We start from the raw sequence: 20,603 nt of genomic DNA, 5'->3' as shown, positions 1-20,603 counted from the left end.
TTGCGCACATCACATTTCCATTGCTCAAAGCAAATTGTACCATTACAGGCTCAAATGCTCCAAAATCTGCTCTTAATTTTTCTTGCACAAAAAAACCCCAACGACCCTTGCTTTCCTTCCTTGCTTTGTTTTTACTAAAGTGCGATTAACACACCAAGAACTTCAACAGCTGATGACAGTTACCGCTTGAGAAAGGTTCTCAACACTGGATGTGCTTCCAAAACAAAGAAAAATGCCCAGCTTGGTAGCTAAATAAATACCTCCCAATTTCATGATGGCTACCCATCTTTTCCACAGGGAAAAAACCCTCCAACATAGGAAACTACCAAGTCTGAGGTCAGCTGATGAGGGAGGAAAACCTGTGGCTTAGAGGGTAAAAGCACTGCCTAATAAGGCAGGTAGCCCAAATTCAAATCCCAGAAGGGTATGGCTAATTGATAAGAGTTTATTGAGTTTTAAGGTAAAATAAGATACAAAATACGACAGTAAATAGGAAAGCAGTAGAGACGAAGAGCAGGAAGATAAGTGAGTAAGGATTAGGAAAAAACAAAGCATTGACTTCCTAACTCTTTCTGTTGCAGGAAAATAAGGCATTTTAACACCAAATAATAACCTTTTGGGTTTTTTTTTCATAATCATAAAAACTACCCATTTCTACAAGGATCTATCTATCGGTAAAACCCCAAATCAAAATTTCATTCTTTTCCACTTCAAGCACAAAGCTCAGAAGGGGTCTCAGTGTGGAAACAAAAGTGCCTACAATATATTCTTTTATTAAAATATTCAGCCATTTCAGCCAACTCTTTTATCAACTTCTGCAACTATTCGTCCATGGTAGGAATCAAAGTAGCCTTCCATTTTCAGGGGGCATGCAGTAAGTCTTGCTGCCATCGACCTACAAAGTGTCAAAAGTTCCAAATTTTGGAATAGGGTTCATATTTTAATACAGAACAATTTTGAAAACTAAGGAGCTTGAACAATAGGAGCAGGCCAGTTACAATCAGCCTCACAATTCCTGGCTTGGTGATGCACGGAGAACCAGTATCTGCATGGTCGTCAGAATTTAAACAAGCCAACTGGGTTGATTGATAATGCGTCAGGTGAAGACTTATTAATAAAGTTTCTGCCCAAAATTAAAAAAATCCCGCAGTCTGGAGTGCATTTTTTCCAGTTAAGGAGGTGGCTGGATTTTCTTGGAAAGAGTAAAGTGGACAGGAATGAAATGTTATTTATTGGAAATGGATCAGAGACATTCTGGGTCTTTTTAAGCAACCAGGTGCATTCAGGTCATAGCATCTCAGACTGGTGAACGTTTAATTTGGGATTAGGGAAAAATAACCCTCCGATATTTAGGAAGTCAAAAACAAAAAATTACCCATCACTAACAGCATGGAAGCTTTCAAGCTGGCAGTCTGCCAAAGACAGCACGGACAGTCTAAATGGCTTTTTTTGGGGGGGCACACCAGTCCCAAACTTGTCTCGTGTACCTGAGACAGCAGCTCAGTGGAGGACATACCCAGCTGGATGCAAAGCAGATTCAAAAGATGGAAACTTGAGGCTAAACCATCATTTGGCTGGGGGAGAAAAAACCCAGTGCTTTCCATAGAAAAACAAATCAGAACTGGGAGATGAAATCCTTGTGGTTTCATTGAGTTGTTATTTTGGCCCGGCGGTTTTATTTATTTATTTTAATTGGTTGAGATGGCATGGTCCCCATTTGCAGGGTTCAGGTTAATTTTTTTTTTAAAGAACAGCTGTCAAGGTTCCAAATAGTATCCGATAATTAAATCAGAGTCCAAGGCATGGTCTTCCTGAGAAGTTCCAATTTATTAACAGAGCCATGTTCATTCTCAGTTTTCACATCCACAAGTTCATTACGTGGTCTACTCTGGTTTTGCCAACATGTCCGATCTTCCCATCGACTTCTGGGCAGGTGCTGAACAAAGAGTGACCTTGAGTATCTAGAAAGAATTTGTTATGGCTACTATTCTACCCCCTCATACAATCGCCCTCCCCCCAAATTCCCACAGTCCTAACATTCTATTATGTGCAATAATAATATTGCACAATACAGTGGTACTTCAACCTACAAACGCCTTAACTTACAAAAATTTCTAGATAAGAACTGGGTGTTCAAGATTTTTTTGCCTCTTCTCAAGAACCATTTTCCACTTACAAACCTGAACCTCCAAAACTGTCACCGGAAAAGGCAGGGAGAAGCCTCTGTGGGGCCTCTAGGAATCTCCTGGGAGGAAACGGGGCCGGAAAAGGCAAGGAGAAGCCTCCGTGGGGCCTCTCTAGGAATCTCCTGAGAGGAAACAGGGCCGGAAAGGGCGGAGAGAAGCCTCTGTGGGGCCTCTAGGAATCTCCTGGGAGGAAACAGGGCCTCCACCCTCCCTGTGGTTTCCCGGATCGCATGCATTAATTGCTTTTATGTTGATTCCTATGGGAAAAATTGCTTCTTCTTACCAACTTTTCTACTTAAGAACCTGGTCACGGAACAAATTAAGTTCGTAAGCAGAGTACCACTGTATTATTTTTATTGCTGTACGTTGCCCAGAGTCCGCAAGGAGTTGGACGTCTTAGAAGTTTGATAAATTAAATAAAATTCTACATTCTGTTATGCAGCAGTCCAAAGTCTCCAACTCAAATGATGGCTTCGGCCTGACGCTAGCCTTAGTACAGCAGCGGTACTGAGAGTGGGGACGGCCATGTTGACAATTGACCCGTTTCTAAGCTCAGCTAATTTGGGGGGACTTTAAGGAAACCCCAGGAGTCCAGTGCCAATTCTTCCCGCAGGGTGTCCAGCAAACCTGAAAAACAAGGAAATTGGAATTATCAGAGAAATCGGCGGTTTGGGAATTGTCAGGGAATTCGTGAAAAAAATGGACTAAATCAGGGGGGGGAAACCAAACTGCATTAAAATATTTAAAAATCAGAGAAAATCATATTTAAAAAAAAACCCGGACCACGCTGCCTGACAGAGTCCAGCAAAAATGAGCATAACTATGGCAACAACACAAGAACAAGGGGACACAAGACCACAAGAACAAGGGGACACAATCTGAAGTTAGTTGGGGGAAAGATCAAAAGTAACATGAGAAAATATTATTTTACTGAAAGAGTAGTAGATCCTTGGAACAAACTTCCAGCAGACGTGGTAACTGAATTTTAACATGCCTGGGATAAACATATATCCATCCTAAGATAAAATACAGAAAATAGTATAAGGGCAAACTAGATGGACCATGAGGTCTTTTTCTGCCGTCAGACTTCTATGTTTCTATGTAACACCTTGCTTCCTCAGTTGCCGATATTTCTGCACGGCTTCGCCATTTGGTATGTCATCACCTACGACCGCGCCTTTAGACAGCAAGTTACAGGGAAATGTCAGGGAATTTCAAATGCTTTCCCTGGACACCCTGTACCTGTGTTATTGCCAACAAAACCACATTCCTACAACAAGCCCACCTTTGTTTTTTGCCCACTGGATTACAGCGGATCCCTGGTGTCTTGGGCAGCAGGCTGGCAAATTTAGGACAATGTGATACAGTGTTCCCTCGATTTTCACAGGGGATGCGTTCTGAGACCACCCGCGAAAGTTGAATTTCCGCGAAGTAGAGATGCGGAAGTAAATACACTATTTTTGCCTATGAACAGTATCACAAGACTTCCCTTAACACTTTAAACCCCTAAACTGCAATTTCTCATTCCCTTAGCAACCATTTAGATTATTACTCACAATGTTTATTTATTAAAGTTTATTAAAAAAAATATTTATTAACGGCGGACGAAAGTTTGGTGATGACGTATGACACCATCGGGTGGGAAAAATCGTGGTATAGGGGGAAAAAACGCAAAGTATTTTTTAATTAATATTTTTGAAAAACCGTGGTATAGCCGTTTCGCGAAGTTTGAACCCGCGAAAATCGAGGGACCACTGTATATCCTAAGCTCAATGTTATTTCCAACCCGCTTTGCATTCTGAACAACCATTTTTAAAGATGCAGAGTTTGTAGGCCTCAGAAATTCCGCAGAGCCCAGTGGCTGTTTGGCCCTCGAGGGCTCTGGAGCAACTAAAAGAGACATGGAAATGTATGCAAAAGAGACGGTTTTGCCCGCTTATGCAAAGGAGCAGGCGAAAGAGGCCTCAAGTGAAGCGCAGGAGAACGTTTTCATAGCCATTGGTTACCTGGGGAAGACCATGTTGCTTGCAACAGGCACTGTTTTCCTCTTTTCGGTCGCCCTGGCCAGCACCTCTCCTTTCCGTCTGGCAGGAGATTATATCCTGGGGGGTCTTTTCTCCCTACACGCAGAAGTGGAGGGCATCTCTTCCCCACGGTACCCCCGGGTGCCCGTCTGTAAACAGTAAGTAGCAGAGGGAAGAAACGTTGAAGATGGATGGATGAATGGATGGAGAGAGAGAGAGAGAGAGAGAGAGAGAGAGATAGATAGATAGATAGATAGATATTGATAGAAAGACAGATAGACAGACAGACAAATAGACAGATAGACAGACAGACGGATAGATTAGATGGATAGATAGATGATAGAGATAGATAGATAGATAGATAGATAGATAGATAGATAGATAGATAGATGGATGATAAATAAGAGAGATTGATGGTGATGATAGATGGATGATAAATAAGAGCTGGATGGTTGATGATAGATAATTTAATGTAGATTTAATGTATGTATGTATGTATGTATGTATGTATGTATGTATGTATGTATGTATGTATGTACATGTATTCCATATCTAAGAACAATGTGTTGTGTGGGTATAATTAGTTTTGAGTAAGAATACAACAATAATCATAATCATAATATACATATCCATAATGATCACAGAGTAATAGTACAATTAGGTTTTCCATCTGTATATAATTACTTATCCTTTTAATCTTTTCAGTTTCTAGCCTCTGTTTATGTTAGTTAGCCACTAGTAAAATAATCGTGTTTAATTCCGCTACTTCATTTTCTTTTATTTTAAGTGTTAATCTATCCATCTCAGCACGTTCTATTTTTTTAAAATAACAATTTAATCTACAGGGATCTCTTCATTTTCCATTGCTGTGCAAATGCAATTCTTGCTGCCGTTAAGACATGTATAATTGAATATGTATTCCCTTTATTATACTCTCCCAAGGCTGATTTTATTTTTATTTTATTTTTAATTTCTTCATTGATTTTTCAAACTTTAAAAATCACAATACAGTAATTCTTTAAGTAATTCTACATCTTCTTATGTACATTGATTTCATATTAATAAAATATAGTGATGGCGAACCTTTTTTTCTCATGTGCGAGTGCCCACACCCATAATTGATTGGCTGGAGAGGGCAAAAACAGCTTCCCCCACCTCCCGGAGGCCCTCTGGAGGCTGGAAACAGACTGTTTCCTAACTTCTAGTGGGTCCAGTAGGCTCAGGCTCCAAAGGCTTCACTGCAGCCAGGAGAGGGTAAAACGCCCTTTCCCATCCTGGAGGCTCTCTGGAAGCCAAAAACGCCCTCCCAGAGCCCTGTGCGAGCTAAAAATCAGCTAGCTGGTATACACATGCACGCTGCCCTGAGCTAGGGCAACGGCTCGCGTGCCAGCAGATATGGCTCCGCGTGCCACCTGTGGCACCTGTGCTGTAGGTTCGCCATCACTGATATAGACTATTTACAATATTTGCAATATTCTACGTTCCAAGGCTGATTTTAGAGTGGCCGAGGCCGAGGCCAGAAACTTTGAGGTGACCTTCCACCTTCCTTTTTTTCTGTCTCTCCCACCTTTTACAGATACCCGCTGAGGATGGCCAGCTACAGCTACTTCCAAGCTATGAGGTTTGTGGTGGAGGAGATAAATAACTCCACCAGCCTCTTGCCTGGGGTTCTGCTGGGCTACGAAATGATGGACATCTGCTATCTCACCAACACCGTCCACCCCATCCTGCATTTCCTCACTGACAACCGCTCGACGATCCAAATCAGCAGGAATTACACTTCGTACTGCCCAGAGTCATCACCACCATCGGTCCTGATTCATCCCCGGCGGCTATCACGGTGGCTTATATTCTGAGTCACTTTCTTATCCCGCAGGTGAGCGCATGGTTCTCTCCGGGAAAAGCAGGAGAGAGGCCTGCCAGGTGTTTTTTAACAGGATAAAATAATCACTGTGTCATATTAATCCCCAAATGAAAATTGGAAGCACAATATGGCACAAATTAAGTGGCTTAAGCTAACAGGCTAATAACATAAAAGCTGGACAGGGAAGGAAAGGAAGGAAGGAACAGAGGAGAGAAGGGAAAGGGAGGAGAAGCAGGGAAGATGAGGCAAGGAAAGGAAGAAAGGGGAAGGAGGGAAGAAGAAGCAGGGGAGAAAAGGGAAGGAAGGAAAAAGCAGGGGAGGAAATAGGAAGGAAGGAAGGAGAGGAAGAAAAGGGGAGGAAATAGGAAGGAAGGAAGAAGCAGGGGAGGTGGGGAGGAAAGGGAAAGAGGAAGGAAGGAGAAGTGGGGGAAGAGGGGAAGGAAGGAATATTAGTTATCAACATTTACATCAGGAGGACTGGAAAGAAGGAAAGGGGAAGGAAGGAAAGCAAAGCAGGTGAGGAGAGGGGAGGAAAGAAAGGAAAAGAAGGAAGAAGAAGCAGGTGAAGGAAGGGAAAGGAAGGAAGGAAAAGGGAAGGAAGAAAAAGGTGAAAGAAGAAGTAGGGAAGGATAGGAGGAAAGGGGAAGGAAGGAAGGAAGCAGGTGAGAGAAGGGGAAGGAAGGAAGGAAAAACGAAAGGAAGGTAATTTATTTAATATATTACATCAGGAGGGGGAGAGAGGGATAAATGGAAGGAAGGAATGGGAAGGATAAGGGATGGATGCAAGGAAAGAAGGGAGAGAGGAATAGTTTCCCACCTGTGTTTTTGCCTGATAGCAACCTTTGAATAGACCCATCAGCAATTCATAAACGATTTCCTCCTCAACCTGGAATTCCAACTTCCTCTCCTCCACTTCACATCGCCTACAGCGCGACCACGGAAGCTCAGCAACCCCCGGGTATTCCTCGTCGTTTTCCGTACCATCCCGAGCGCTGAGCAACAGATCGCGGTTGTGCTCCGGCTGTTGTGTCACTTCGGGTGGAACTGGTTCATCGTCCTGGCTAGTGTTGATGAGTACGGCTACCGGAACCTCCAGCTGCCCCCCCCGAGCCTGTGTCGCCCCCCAGGAGACCCTCCCATTTCAGCGAAGGGCTCCCCCTTCTTAGAATGGCACCATCGAGGAGAGGATCAAGGGTACGGTGGCCAGGATCCACAGAAGCACGGCCCAAGTGGTGGTAGTCCTCAGCCTAGAACTTCCTCTCTGGGCCTTCTTCGAAGAAGCCCTATGTCAGAATCTCATTGGTCAGCTGTGAATCGCCGCCGAAGCCTGGGCCACTGACCTGTCCATCCACAAAATCGAATGAATGAATGAATGAATGAATGAATGAATAAATAAATAAATAAATGGTTCAAATAATAAGGAACTATTCCTTTGGCCTCTTTTCTCTCTCTCAGCTTCTAAATGAGATCGGCCGGGTGAATTTCACTCTGCTCAACACCACCGTTAACTTTGACAAGAAAGGAGACACCCCCCCACCCAATGGATTTGAGGTGGTCCAGTGGCAGTGGGACCTTCCTGGGAAGCCGTTCCAGAGAGTGGTGACGTATGACTCGCTGGAAGACAAACTCAGCATTCTTGCAGGAAGCATCACCTGGCAGACACCCAACGGCACAGTGGGTTGGGCTTGTAAGGACCTCCTGAAGTCCTCTGGGTCAACGGCTGTGGCTGGAGAAAGCTTGGTGGGTCCACAGGAGGGGGTTAGGGCTGGGGGGAGTCATTGGCGTCCCCCCTAGCATTCTCTTCAAGTTTCCTGAACTCAGCTCCCCTCGTCCTCAGCCACTGGCATGGAGAAAACCAGACCATCTAAATAGCCAGTTACCAAAATATATCCCTTGCTTGACTCCGTTCAGTTTGTCTTTGGTCTCCTGAAATACAGGGGGTTCTCAACTTACAACCACAATAATCATCATGGTTTAACGACCCCATGATCGCTTGCGGGGTGGAATCTGGGCAACTGAATGGAGCCAGCAGAGTGTTTTAAATTGGTCCACTGCCCTTCCCTGTTGCCAATGAGGAGTTTTGTTGGGCAGATATATTCTCATGGTGCCCAGAGAGAGAAATATCTGCCTCTACCTAGGAACAAACTCGCAACCTCTAGGCCACTGCACCCACTCCAACTTACGGTCACAATGGAGCCTAAAATTGATGTCGCCGTTCAGTGGGTTTTGTCCCATTTTATGGCTTTTCTTGCTCCTTGTTTTTGTGATGTGAAATCGCTGCAGTTCTACTAGAGCTCAGAAAGAGTTTGTGATTTCACCTGGTCTGTTTTTCCTTTTCCAGGGCCCCCCTAGGTCTGTCTGCTCTGAGCAGTGCAGTCCAGGACAGAAAAAACCACACGATTGGATCCATTTCCTGTTGCTTTGAATGTGTCACGTGCGAATCAGGCACGTTCCTCAACGTCAGTGGTGAGTTTCTTCCTTTAAAGCCTGTGTTCTGACCCAGCTCCCCAAACACAATAGACCTTCTGCAGTTGAAGCAATTGATTCCTTTATGAGGAGCACCAGCAGGCTCAGACTAGCTAGCCCATCTAGCAGAGAAGAGGAATAGTTGTGTGCCACACCTATTCATCTCCTCCCCCTGCCTTTTATCCCCAGAGCTAGGGTGGGGCCTCGCTAGCAGCGGTGACTCTTCCGTCCCAAGGACTGGCCCATAGATTTCCACTCCTCTCCTCTGCCTTCTGTGCATCTGTGCATCAGGCACAGGACCCAGCTGTTCTTCCTCTTCCTCATCAGCCACCTCCAGACCTGGAGGCTGTTGACTCTCCATCTGGGGGCTGACAAATGGCCCAGGTTCTGCCTCTCTCTCCCCTATGCCCCCCTCTCTCTTTCTCTCTTTCTCTCTCTCTCTGATAGCTCCATTCCCTCTTCCCCCTCGGAGCTCCCAGGTTGCCCTGATGCTGACCCTGACTCCCACACCACCTCCTCTGATTCAGATGCTGGACGACAGGCCACAATAGCCTGCTGGCGTTTCCCTCACCACAAAACCCACCGCCCACCAGCCCCACAGAGGGTGGAAAGCTCCACTTCATTTGAAGCCTGCAGAAATGTTAATAAAGGACCAGGGACCAAACCCTCGACGCCCCACAAATGCCGTTTTCATTCTTTGAACCCATTTTTGAAGAGACTGAAAATGACAGCAGTCTCCTGGCCAAATTGTCCAGAGTGTCACGCCAGAGCAGAAGTTGGTGATAAATTAATGGCTTGCCACACTATCTATAGAAGGCCTGATGTTTATGGGAACTTGGGAGAAGTGGTTTTCATGAGGGAACAGATGCACCCGCAAAGCATTCTTTCAAGTGGTTCAAGGCCATCCTACGCCCAACAACCTGGGTGGAAGTGGAAGGAAGACTTGCCATGCTGGCACAATTTTTGTTGGCAACGTGACAAGTTTGTGGGTGGGGGACAAAGGATGTGAACTTTCAACTGAGTGGTGAAAGGTTATATGCTGAGTAGAATCTGTGACGCAAATGTGAAAAATAAACTCCAATCACTCTTTCAATAATAACAAATGCAAAGGAAATATATATATATAAACTAGTAAATATTTGAACCCTCCGCAATTGGTGGTGGTGGTGATGGTTATTGTCAGTCCGGTGATGGGCACATGCACTGTTTTATGTAACCATATCTACAAAATCAATAAAAATATATTTAAAAAAAACAAAAAACTTTCAACTGAGTGGGAAACTCAGATCCAGGTTTCCCAGTATAGATGCCAGGATGGCTCCGGCAAGGAATTGGAACTTTGACTTGGACTCTGATTTAGTTCGGATGCTACCTGGAACCTTGACCCAGAGAGAGGCAAATTGAAACCCTAGATTTTCTCTTCCTTTGAGTTTCCCCCCCCAAAAAAATCCCAGATATTTCGGCCTCCCAACAGAATCGAAAGACCCATCTCTGTGTTTCTCTTTTCGTTAGACAGGTTTACTTGCCAGAAATGCCCATCAGATACCTGTTCCCATCCTGGCCAAGAAGCATGCTTCCCAAAGCTTGTGGTGTACCTAGAGTGGGATCATCCCATCTACATCGCGCTGCTCCTCTTCTCCGCCCTTGGCCTCTCAGTCAACTTGGGCATCCTTGCCACCTTTGCCCATCACGCCAACACCCTGGTGGTGCGATTGGCCGGTGGGAGTCTGTTTCCTCATGTTGTCTTCCCTCATCTTGGGCTTCTGCTGTGTCTTCTCCTACGTCAGCATCCCCACCAAGCTGAGATGTCTCTTCCGTCTGGCAGGGTACAGCCTCTGTTACACCGTCTGCCTCGCCTGTGCTACCGTCTGTTCCTTCCAGATCCTCTGCGCTTTCAAGATGGTGGCCTGGCTGCCCATCACCTTCACTGCCTGGTCCATGTCCAAAGGGCAGTGGGTCTTCATCGCCGCCATTTCCGCTGTCATGACAGCCATCGTCATACTCCACCTCCATTACCGATACCCAGAGCCCGTCAAGGCTGCCCTAATCGGCAACCCGGCTGAGCTTTTCCTGACTACCTCTTCTTACTAGTTGTCTTTGTCTATGAACAGTAAATAAAGATACCAAGCTTAAACACAGTTTAGCTACAACAGAGAACAGAATATCAGAGAGAATGCAGATCAGAGAATGCAGATCAGAGAGAGAGAATACATTGGTACCTCTTCTTACGAACTTAATTCATTCCGTGACCAGGTTCTTAAGTAGAAAAGTTTGTAAGAAGAAGCAATTTTTCCCATAGGAATCAATGTAAATGCAAATAATGTGTGCGATTAGGGAAACCACAGGGAGGGTGGAGACCCTGTTTGAAACCTGTTTCCTCCCAGGGGATTCCTAGAGAGGCTCCATGGAGGCTTCTCCCCACCTTTTCCAGCTCTGTTTCAGGAGATTCCTAGAGAAGCCCCACAGAGGCTTCTCCCCGCCTTTTCCGGCCCTATTTCCTCCCAGGAGATTCCTAGAGAGGCCTCACGGAGGCTTCTCCCCGCCTTTTCTGGCCCTGTTTCTTCCCAGGAGATTCCTAGAGAGGCCCCACGGAGGCTTCTCCCTGCCTTTTCCAGTTACAGTTTCAGAGGCTCGGGTTTGTAAGTGGAAAATGGTTCTTGATGAAGAGGCAAAAAAATATTGAAGTTCTTATGTAGAGGTGTTCTTAGGGAGAGGTACCACTGTATATCAGAGAGATCAAACACTCTAGCTCCCTCTTATGGCAATCACACACAACTCGGTTAAAGCTACATGTATTAACACAGTTAAACCTTCATACATACATTATTGGTTTATATATTGCCAATCCAACTGTTTGACAGAGTCCTAACAAGATCTATCTTGGTTAGCCAGTCACAGAGCAGACCCCTGATTTGTAATTCACATCAGTGTTTCTATTAGGCTTCTCCTCCAGACACATGTGGCTCCTGTCACAGGTAGGCCTCGGCCTACAACCACAATTGAGCCTAGCCATTTCTGTGACTTGAGCGGGACAGTTAATAATAATAATAATAATAATAATAATAATAATAATAATAATAATAATTTATTAGATTTGTATGCCGCCCCTCTCCGAGTTTCGCCCCATTTTCTGACTTTTCTTGCCACATTTTTTAAGTGAGTCGCTGCGGTTGTTAACACAGTTAAGTGAACTTGGTTTCCCCATTGACGTTTTTGTCAGAAGGCCGTAAAAGTGGATGCTGCAACCGTCATAAATATGAGTCGGTTGCCAAGCGTCTGAATTTTGATCACAAGACCACGAGGATGCTGCAACAGTCGTAAGTGTGAAAAGGAGTCATAAGTCAATGTTTTCAGACCCACTGTAAGTTTGAATGGTCACTGAAGGGAACTGTTGAAATTCGAGGACCACCACTAACACCGTCGTTGATGCTTGTTTTGGATTTTCTTCAAATTTGTATTATGGATGTAATAAAAAGCTGTTTTATTGTTATCCCCCCCCCCACTGTAATTTATATCTCCCCCCTAGTATGTCAACTTTCACATCATTTTTTTTACTTCCACTGTACTTGCTTGTGGGTTCTTCTCCATGTAATTTTTCTGCTCACTCTAATTTGACTAGTTTTTTGACTTTTAACTTATATTGTGGGTTGCCGCACAGATAATGGCAGATGCCAATCTCGAGTTTAAAATGCTGTCTTTCTCCCGACTTTTAAAAACCCAGAACTGGTGGTGGTTTTATTTCTTATTTGTTTGTTTGTTTGTTTACTTTTATTTGCATTCCTTCCTTCCTTCCTTCCTTCCTTCCTTCCTTCCTTCCTTCCTTCCTTCCTTCCTTCTTTCTTTCTTTCTTTCTTTCTTTCTTTCTTTCTTTTAGGTGGTGGCATACTTTCCCCCTGCCTCCTTAAATCTTGCATTGTGTTGCTTTATCCTTTTATATGCCCTGTATTTGAACAAGTCAAAAAGAGGGCTGTAAAAATATATACTGACCCCTTGCATCCTGGATATAAACTGTTTCAACTCCTACCCTCAAAATGTCGCTACAGAACACAGCATTGCACACCAAGACAACTAGACACAAGAACAGGTTTTCTCCAAACGCCATCACTCTGCTAAACAAATAATTCCCTCAACACTGTTCTATCTCCTAAGTCTGCATTTATTTATTTATTTATTTATTTATTTATTTGTTAGATTTGTATGCCCCCCCTCTCCAAAGAATATTACTATTAGTCTTCTCATCGTTCCTATCACCCATCTACCTCCCACTTATGACAGCATGACTGTATCTTGTTGCTTGTATCCTTACGATTTATATTGACTCCCAATTATGATTTGATTGCTTATTTCTACCTGGATTATCATTAAGTGTTGTACCTCATGATTCTTGACAAATGTATCTTTTCTTTTATATACACTGAGAGCATCTGCACCACACTTGGCCAATAAAGAATTTTCTTCTCTTCTGTTCCGTTCTTTACTTTCTTATTTTCTTATTCTATTCTATACTGCTCTGCTCTATTCTATTCTATTTCTATTCTATTCCATTCCATTCTTTACTTTCTTATTCTATTCTATTCTATCCAAATGCCCAAATAATATGTTTTTAAAAATTAAAACAATGCCTGTCCCCTTTAAGGCTCTAATCCCTTAATTGCCCCCACCTGGGCCCTGGAGGAACCTGCTGAGGGAAGACCTGGCATTAAGGCCTTCCCAGGAACCTGAGGAGAAATTGGGGGCCCCAATTAGGCCTAGAGACTCCCAAGTCTTGTGGCCTTGGGCCCTCCCAGGACTGAGCTTCAGCTGAGGAGCCCCCTGGGCCAGGTGAGCCCCTTCAAAGACCCTGGGGAGGGGGCACATTGGGCAAGGCTGCTGGGGAGGATGGGGAAGGTAGTCCTAAACCTTTGGTAAGGTGGGGGAAGCAGTATGGCCCTTCAGCTGTTCTTGGGGCCTGCCTTTTGCTGTGGGGGGGGTTGAGTCTAGTAGGTTTCCCCCCATATTGGGAGTTTTGAGGGGGGGCTGTGGGGCTGGGGGGGCAACAATTTATATTGATTGATAGATTGATAGATTTTAATTGCAGGAAATGCAAACATACAGCAGAGATTTGTCTGCAAGGAATGGTAAGTAGAAATATCCCCTCTTCAAAGCTCCTAAATTGTAATTCAGGAATAAAAGAAGTTGGGGGTTCCCCCTCTTTTCATGGAATAAAACCAAATTTGGTTTTTAATAATTTTAATGCATTCATATCCACAGGTGACTCTGCATACAACAGTGCTGGAAACAATAAATGCATAAATGATAGCGTTTGCTTTTTAAAAAAAATGGATGCCAGTCATTTGATAAAAAAATGGCAGCCTGTTTGTCCATTTGTTCATTCATTCATTCATTCATTTATGCCCCCACAATCCGGGTCCTCATTTTACCCACCTTGGAAGGATGGAAGGCTGAGTCAACCTTGAGCCGGTGATGAGATTTGAACCGTTGATCTACAGATCTACCGTCAGCTTCAGTGGCCTGCAGTACAGCACTGTACCTGTTGCGCCACCCTGGCTCTAACTTATCTAATTTTTTTATTTAATTATATTTATAGGCCAATAAACTCTTTCCGGACTCTGGGCTGTGTACAACAACTAAAAACAAATATAAAAACAGTTAAAAGCCCATTAAAAAATTTTAAAATTGTTGGCAGGCTTTGAATATTTTCATACTTTTTTTTTTTTTGCTCGGTGTGTGTGAAAATGTTTAGACAAAATTATTTTCTTTCAAGCCTTTCAGACCCCTGAACCTTTTCCCCTCTCCTTATCTGCTCAAAATGTGATCCAGTTTTTAAAAACTTTTTTTTGTGTGCAAAAATAAAGCAGAGGGAATGGTTGCTGTATATTGATGTGTGAATTGCTATGATTTTATTTGGTTTGAATGGGGATTATGTGCTCTTTTAAAGTGCGTAATTTGGGACCATGTGGAGGATTTGGATTACTTGTTTTCCAAAAGAAAAGAGAGTAATACTGTATGTGCAAAGTTTAAATATTATCCTGAAAACCTGAGCTTTATTACACACATAATTTGGCCTTTAACCTTTTTGTGTTGTTTTTTCCTCAGTATAATAATAATTTAAAAAATAGTTTTAAAAGGAGAAATGCGCGTGCCACACAGCTGTGGCTAATTCTGCCCAATGGAATGCTGGGAAATGTAGTTCAGTCCCATCCGGAGGGACTACAATTTCCCCAGTGGTCTCCATTATTTTCCGACTGGGGAATTCTGGGAGTTGTAGTCCCCACCTTTTTAAAGCTGCCCAGGTTTAGACACCTTTCTTTAATCTAGGGGTTCCTTCACAGTTTAGAATGGAGCTTGGCCACTGAGGATCAGCAGAGCCTCTTTATTTAGGAGCAGTCTATCATTTAAGATCCTGAGCATATGCACCAATGACAAATCTCTTGTGTGTCCAATCACACATGGTCAATAGAGAAGTCTAGTTTGGTCTAGTCTAGTCTATTCTTCATTATTCTATTTTATTTTTTATTATTTTATTCTTCATTATTCTATTCTATTCTTCATTATTCTATTCTATCCTATTCGATTCCATTCGATTCCATTCCATTCTAATTTCATTCCATTCATTATTCCATTCTATTTTACAATATTTTATTCCATTCCATTCTATTCTGTTCTGTGAAGGTGGGTTTTCCTTACTGACCATCTTTAATTGCACTCTGGAAAACAGGAATGCCAGCCCAGAAATACTTTGGTGCTTCCTGGAGGGTTTCTCAGAAGCTAAGCGGAGCAGTCAGTAGAACCTCCATGTTCAGGAGTAGTCTACCTTAAACCTTCTCACATGATCTGATTTTATTTTATTTTCTTTGTTCGGCCATTTTACTTAACAACATGGGAATTCTGCCTGTGGTTGGGAAGGGTCTCTGGCTGGGGTGGACAACCTGGCAGGCTTGATGTTCTGTAGTTTTTCGGCCCACTTTATGTGATTTTGTGTGTTTTCCCTTCTTTAAGAATCCCACCCCCCACCCCCCTCAATGCATGGCTTTCTCGCAGTAAATGCTCCCCCCCCACCCCAGAATAGGCCTTTAACCTTCTCTTTGAGGGTTTCTGTTGCCCCCCCCCCCAATATTTTGCAAATAAATCTTAATTTGAGGAACCTCAGCTGGTTGAGTTTACAATAGGCCATTACCAGAAATGACCAGCAGATGGCGGTGTTTCACTCAGCCTGCAATAATTCCGATACAAACAGGTTTATTTAGTGGAAAACATTACCCAATTCTTTTAAAAAAAATATTTTTATAGATTTTTTAAAATATAAGACAAAACAAAACAGACAACATTTAAAGGAGCTACTATTGCTCCACTAAGTATAGAAGTCTTCTTAATACAGAAAAAAAAGACTAATTCTAGTTTAGATCAATACAGAAAAGTGAACTTGTCAATGAAATATCTTTCTATACAATAATAACATAAACATCTAAACTTTCGAATACTTTCTAATCATTATATAGTTATAGTTAAAATAATTAAGATCAATTAGTAAAAATAAACTTTATCAAGTATCACTATATAATATATTCAACCTAGTAAATTTAACTATTCCATGCTTTATTTTAATATTGTTAATAATCCTTTTTTACATTCCACCAATTATGAAATTTTTCCCAAGTTTTATAAAATTCTGTTTCCACTTGGTTATTTAACCGTCTCGTCATCATATCCAATTCTGCACATTCCATAATCTTCCTAAAGACCTCTTCGTCTTTTGGAATTTCCTTTTTCTTTCCATTTTTGTGCCGCCCTGAGTCCGCGGAGAGGGGCGGCATACAAATCTAAATAATCAATAAATACAATTCTTGCTGCTACTAATATATGAATTATTAAATATATACCAAATTCTTTAGGATTGGTATAGATTGGCTCGCTAAAAACCACGCGGCCATTACAATAACCCTGTTAGGTGGCACCAGAGGGCCTTTAAGCTGTGCTTCGGGCCATTACATTCTCCTTTTCCTTACCTCCAACATTAACAAATCCTAGTTTGCTGTCTTTGGAAACAACAGTAATTTTAGCACCCAGTTGCCATGTTTGGCAGATGAGTCTTTTCTATATCTTGTTAACAAAAAACAATTGGGGGTTTCCTTCCTTCCTTCCTCTCTCTTCTCTCTGTTCTCCCTCCCTTTCTCCCTATCTTCCTCTTCCCCCCTTACTTCTGTCCATCCAACACTCATATCCTTCCTTCCTTCCTCCTTCCTTCCTTCCTCCTCCCTCCCTCCCTCCCTTCCTCCCTCCCTCCCTCCATCCATCATATCTCCATATCACCCTTCCTTCTGCCCTTCCTCCCTGACTTTCCCTCCTTCCTTCCTTCCTTTCTTCCTCCCTCCCTCTCTCCCATCCTTCCTTCCTTCCCTGCCCTTCCTTTCTTTTCTCTCTTCAAATCCTTGCAGGTAGAAAAACCAGAAGTTGAGGAAGTAAATTACATTTCCTTTTGATGTACAGTACTGTGCTTTACTTACCAAATTATTTCTGAGCAATATTTGTGGCTGAGAAGGGGATCCAAAACCGACTTAATTTTATCATATCTAAACAAGGTAAAGAATTTGCTCTTAAGGCAGTTGTTCTGTTTGTCTTCTTAATCGCAGGATCCCTGGGAAAAAAAACAGAACAGCAGCTGGAATGTTTTGGACAATTGCAACAATACTTTATCAAGACACTTTTTCAGGTATTTCTCTCTCTCTCTCCTTGTTCTTGTTTGCCAGAATTATATTTAAGCCTTTACTGATAGGATTTAAATACAGAAGCATTTAAAGGAAAGCCATTGGACTATAGAAGCATCTCCTGCCTGCAAACACGTTTCTTGTGAGATAGATTAGCAGATGTTATCCAGAAATAATTTTTCCGCCAGCCATTCGGGTGAACAAAACAGATCCAACTATGTGGAATAAAATATTTTGCCTGACAGACAATTTCGTAGAAGCGGGTATGTAAAATCTCCTTGTGTGGGGAAGCAGGAAAAAAAAGGAAAACCAAGGGTGCAAATGTTTTGACAAGGGATGGATTTGTGTGCAGTGCTGTCTTTAGGGAGTGCATTTTACCAAATTTCTCTAAGGGAGAGAGGGGGGGGGATTGTGTTAGCTGTTGCAAAACAAAGAAATTATTGGGAGATAATTGACTGAGGGTGCCAAAGAGGGGGAGGTTTTTTTTCACCCAAATTTGCTCATAATCGCCCACTTCCTGTCAAGTTCAGGATGGGATCAACTGTATTCTCCAACATTAAAATAAATGAAAACAGGAGGCAGGTGGTTTTATGGGTTGGAGGGGGGGCATCTTCACCCTCAGCCCCCCACCGCCCAAGTTCAATCTGAGATTTCTCCGAATGTCTCCAAGCCTGGCTGGGGGGGGTGGGGGGGCTGACGGAATCGAGAGGTGGGGGCAGAGGAGATCCTGCCCCCTCAATTCTCATAATACTCCAAGGAGACCTTGTCTAAACACTCCAAATCTGGAGCCAGGAAAATTTGAAGGGGAAGAACAGGTGAAATGAGTTGGCGCCATTCTACCCTCCTATATCCCCCCTTCTCTCTCTCTCTCTCTCTCTCTCTGGGGGGTTAGCAGTGCCTCTCGAGATAAATTATTTGCAATTGTCCAAGAGCCTTTAAGCTGGTTCACATGGCATTATATATATATTTTTAACAGTGCTCTTTAAAAAAAAAAAAGAAATAGAAAGAAAAATCCAGAGTGCCAAAAGAAGCAAAAGAGAGATTTTTCATGGTTGCAATCAACCCTCGAAAAGCGGGGGGTGGAGATTTTAAGCCAAGAAAATGGCCTTCACACATGTGAAGGAGTGTGTATGTGTGTGTGTGTGTGTACGTTCCAGAGGTTTTGCATGGCTCAAAGTCTCAAAATACAAGTTTCGGAGCTGAGATAACAAGAAGGGGTCCAAAATACAGTTGCTGGTGCCCAGGAAAAACCGCTGCATCAGTGTTTACATCAGGAGGCGAATTATAATTTATTTTGCTCTGCTTGATCAAGCCCTCTTTGGCTTTAGGGCCAAATCTCCTCACCTGGATAGGGCCCACGATATTTTGATCCACACCAGACAATTCCCACCAGTGATTTTTGCCACCTGAGGGTGCCTGGTTTTGCTTTGTCTCTTCCCTTCACAATAGCACCCAGCAAATGGGGGGTAAACAGGAAAAACACATAATGCCCTTGGGTGTATCTACCTATATGCAAAAGATAAAAGGCACTGCACTCCTTCCTTGGAGTCGCTGGGTGTCTTGTTTAATTTCCTACTAGAAATAAAAACAAGTCAGATTTCTTTAAGCCTCAGCCAGATAAGGATTGGGCTTTTGCCTCTTGATCACTGTTGGATAGATAGATAGATATGATAGGTAGGCAAGCAGGTAGGTGGGGTAGGTAGGTAGGTAGGTAGGTACAATAGAGATAGATAGATATAGAAATATTTTGCATATATAAATTAAATGTACTGCTCAAAGAAAAAAATAAAGGGAACACTTAAACAACACAATATAACTCCAAGTAAATCAAACTTCTGTGAAATCAAACTGTCCACTTAGGAAGCAGCATTGATTGACAATCAATTTCCCATGTTGTCAGCACATTCAACTTTGTACAGAACAAAGTACAGTATTCAATGAGAATATTTCATTCATTCAGATCTAGGATGTGCTCTTTGAGTGTTCCCTTTATTTTTTTTGAGCAGTGTATATTGCAATATATACTGTATACATATGACACACACACACATACTTATATGTATATGTATGTATACATGTGTGTGTGTGTGTGTGTATGTTTGTATGTATATATATGTATGTATATCTATGTATGTGTATATATACGAGGGTCGCCCAGAAAGTAATGCACCACATTTTTTTCTTCAACATTTATTTAATACAATGAAACTTACACACAAGAAAGAATGATGTTTCTTCTACACTCCCTATTTTTCCATGTAGTCTCCATCCCGTTCTATGGCCTTCCTCCAGTGAGACACAAGGGTGTGTATGCCCTGTCGGTACCACTCCTTGTTCTGGTCACAAAGCCATTTCCGCACTGTGCGAAACACCTCTTCATCATCCTCAAAATGTCTTCCATGACTAACCATACTTCTGTCAAACGTTTGTACTTCTGACAAATGTTTGTGAATGTTCCCAACAGTTTCTTTCTCCGCAGTGAGAAATTCAACGACGACACACTGCTTGTAACGTACATCCCTTACAGATGCCATTTTGAAACACTGCTGCAGCTACGCTCTCTGTCTGAATTACAGTAATGCTAAATTTACACACACATGCCTGACAATTCAAATAATGTATATCTAAAGTTTCGCATTCGTACCATTACTGTAGGCTGAGAGAAAAAAAATGGTGCATTACTTTCTGGGCGACCCTCATGTATGTATGTATTTATGTATGTGTGTGTGTGTGTGTGTGTATACGAAAACAAATATATATATGTGTGTGTGTGTGTGTGTGTGTTACTAGTTTTTTTGCAAATTTGAAAATTAAGGGAGACTAGGATACATCTATTTCGGCCTTATTTTGGCCTCATCAGCTAGCCATACCCACTGGGTCTTGAACCTGCAACCTTTGCCTTGTAAGGCAGAGAATTATGATCTAGGCTTCAGTATCCAATCCCTTCAGCTCTGCACCAGGGAAGGGTTACATATTTTTGTGTCGAATCATATATATATATATGTCACATGTTTTTTTGCTGAATTTGAAAATTAAGGGAGACTAGGATAGATCTATTTTGGCCTCATCAGCTAGCCATACCCACTGGGACTTGAAATATATATGTGTGTGTGTATGTATATCTATGTATGTGCATATATACAGTGATCCCCCGATCATTGCGGGGGTTCCGTTCCAGGACCCCCCGCAACGAGCGGGTTTTCGTGAAGTAGCGCTGCGGAAGTAAAAACACCATCTGCGCATGCGCAGATGGTGTTTTTACTTCCGCAGCCCTAGCGAGGAGCCGAAGATTGGGGGCGGCGCGGCTGTTTTAAAACGTCGCCGCCGGCATGGGGGGCTTGCCAGCACCCCCTGGACC

At 42.8% G+C, this 20,603-nt stretch overlaps 1 protein-coding gene across 1 annotated transcript; it reads left to right on the top strand.

The window, feature by feature from the left end:
- The first annotated feature begins 3,949 nt into the window (after window positions 1-3,949).
- On the top strand, window positions 3,950-11,573 carry TAS1R2 (taste 1 receptor member 2). Its single transcript, XM_070759726.1, is given in 11 exon segments — window positions 3,950-4,368; window positions 5,787-5,995; window positions 5,998-6,097; window positions 7,004-7,015; window positions 7,017-7,172; window positions 7,174-7,435; window positions 7,488-7,748; window positions 8,416-8,466; window positions 8,468-8,540; window positions 10,053-10,263; window positions 10,265-11,573. Coding segments are annotated over 11 exon segments (1,983 nt in total). The 5' UTR covers window positions 3,950-4,087; the 3' UTR covers window positions 10,632-11,573.
- The last annotated feature ends 9,030 nt before the right edge of the window (window positions 11,574-20,603 follow it).

The sequence above is a fragment of the Erythrolamprus reginae genome, chromosome 8 (genome assembly GCF_031021105.1).
Source record: "Erythrolamprus reginae isolate rEryReg1 chromosome 8, rEryReg1.hap1, whole genome shotgun sequence".
NCBI classification, from domain to species: Eukaryota; Metazoa; Chordata; class Lepidosauria; order Squamata; family Dipsadidae; genus Erythrolamprus; species Erythrolamprus reginae.
This window is presented reverse-complemented; position numbering and strand designations above follow the sequence as displayed.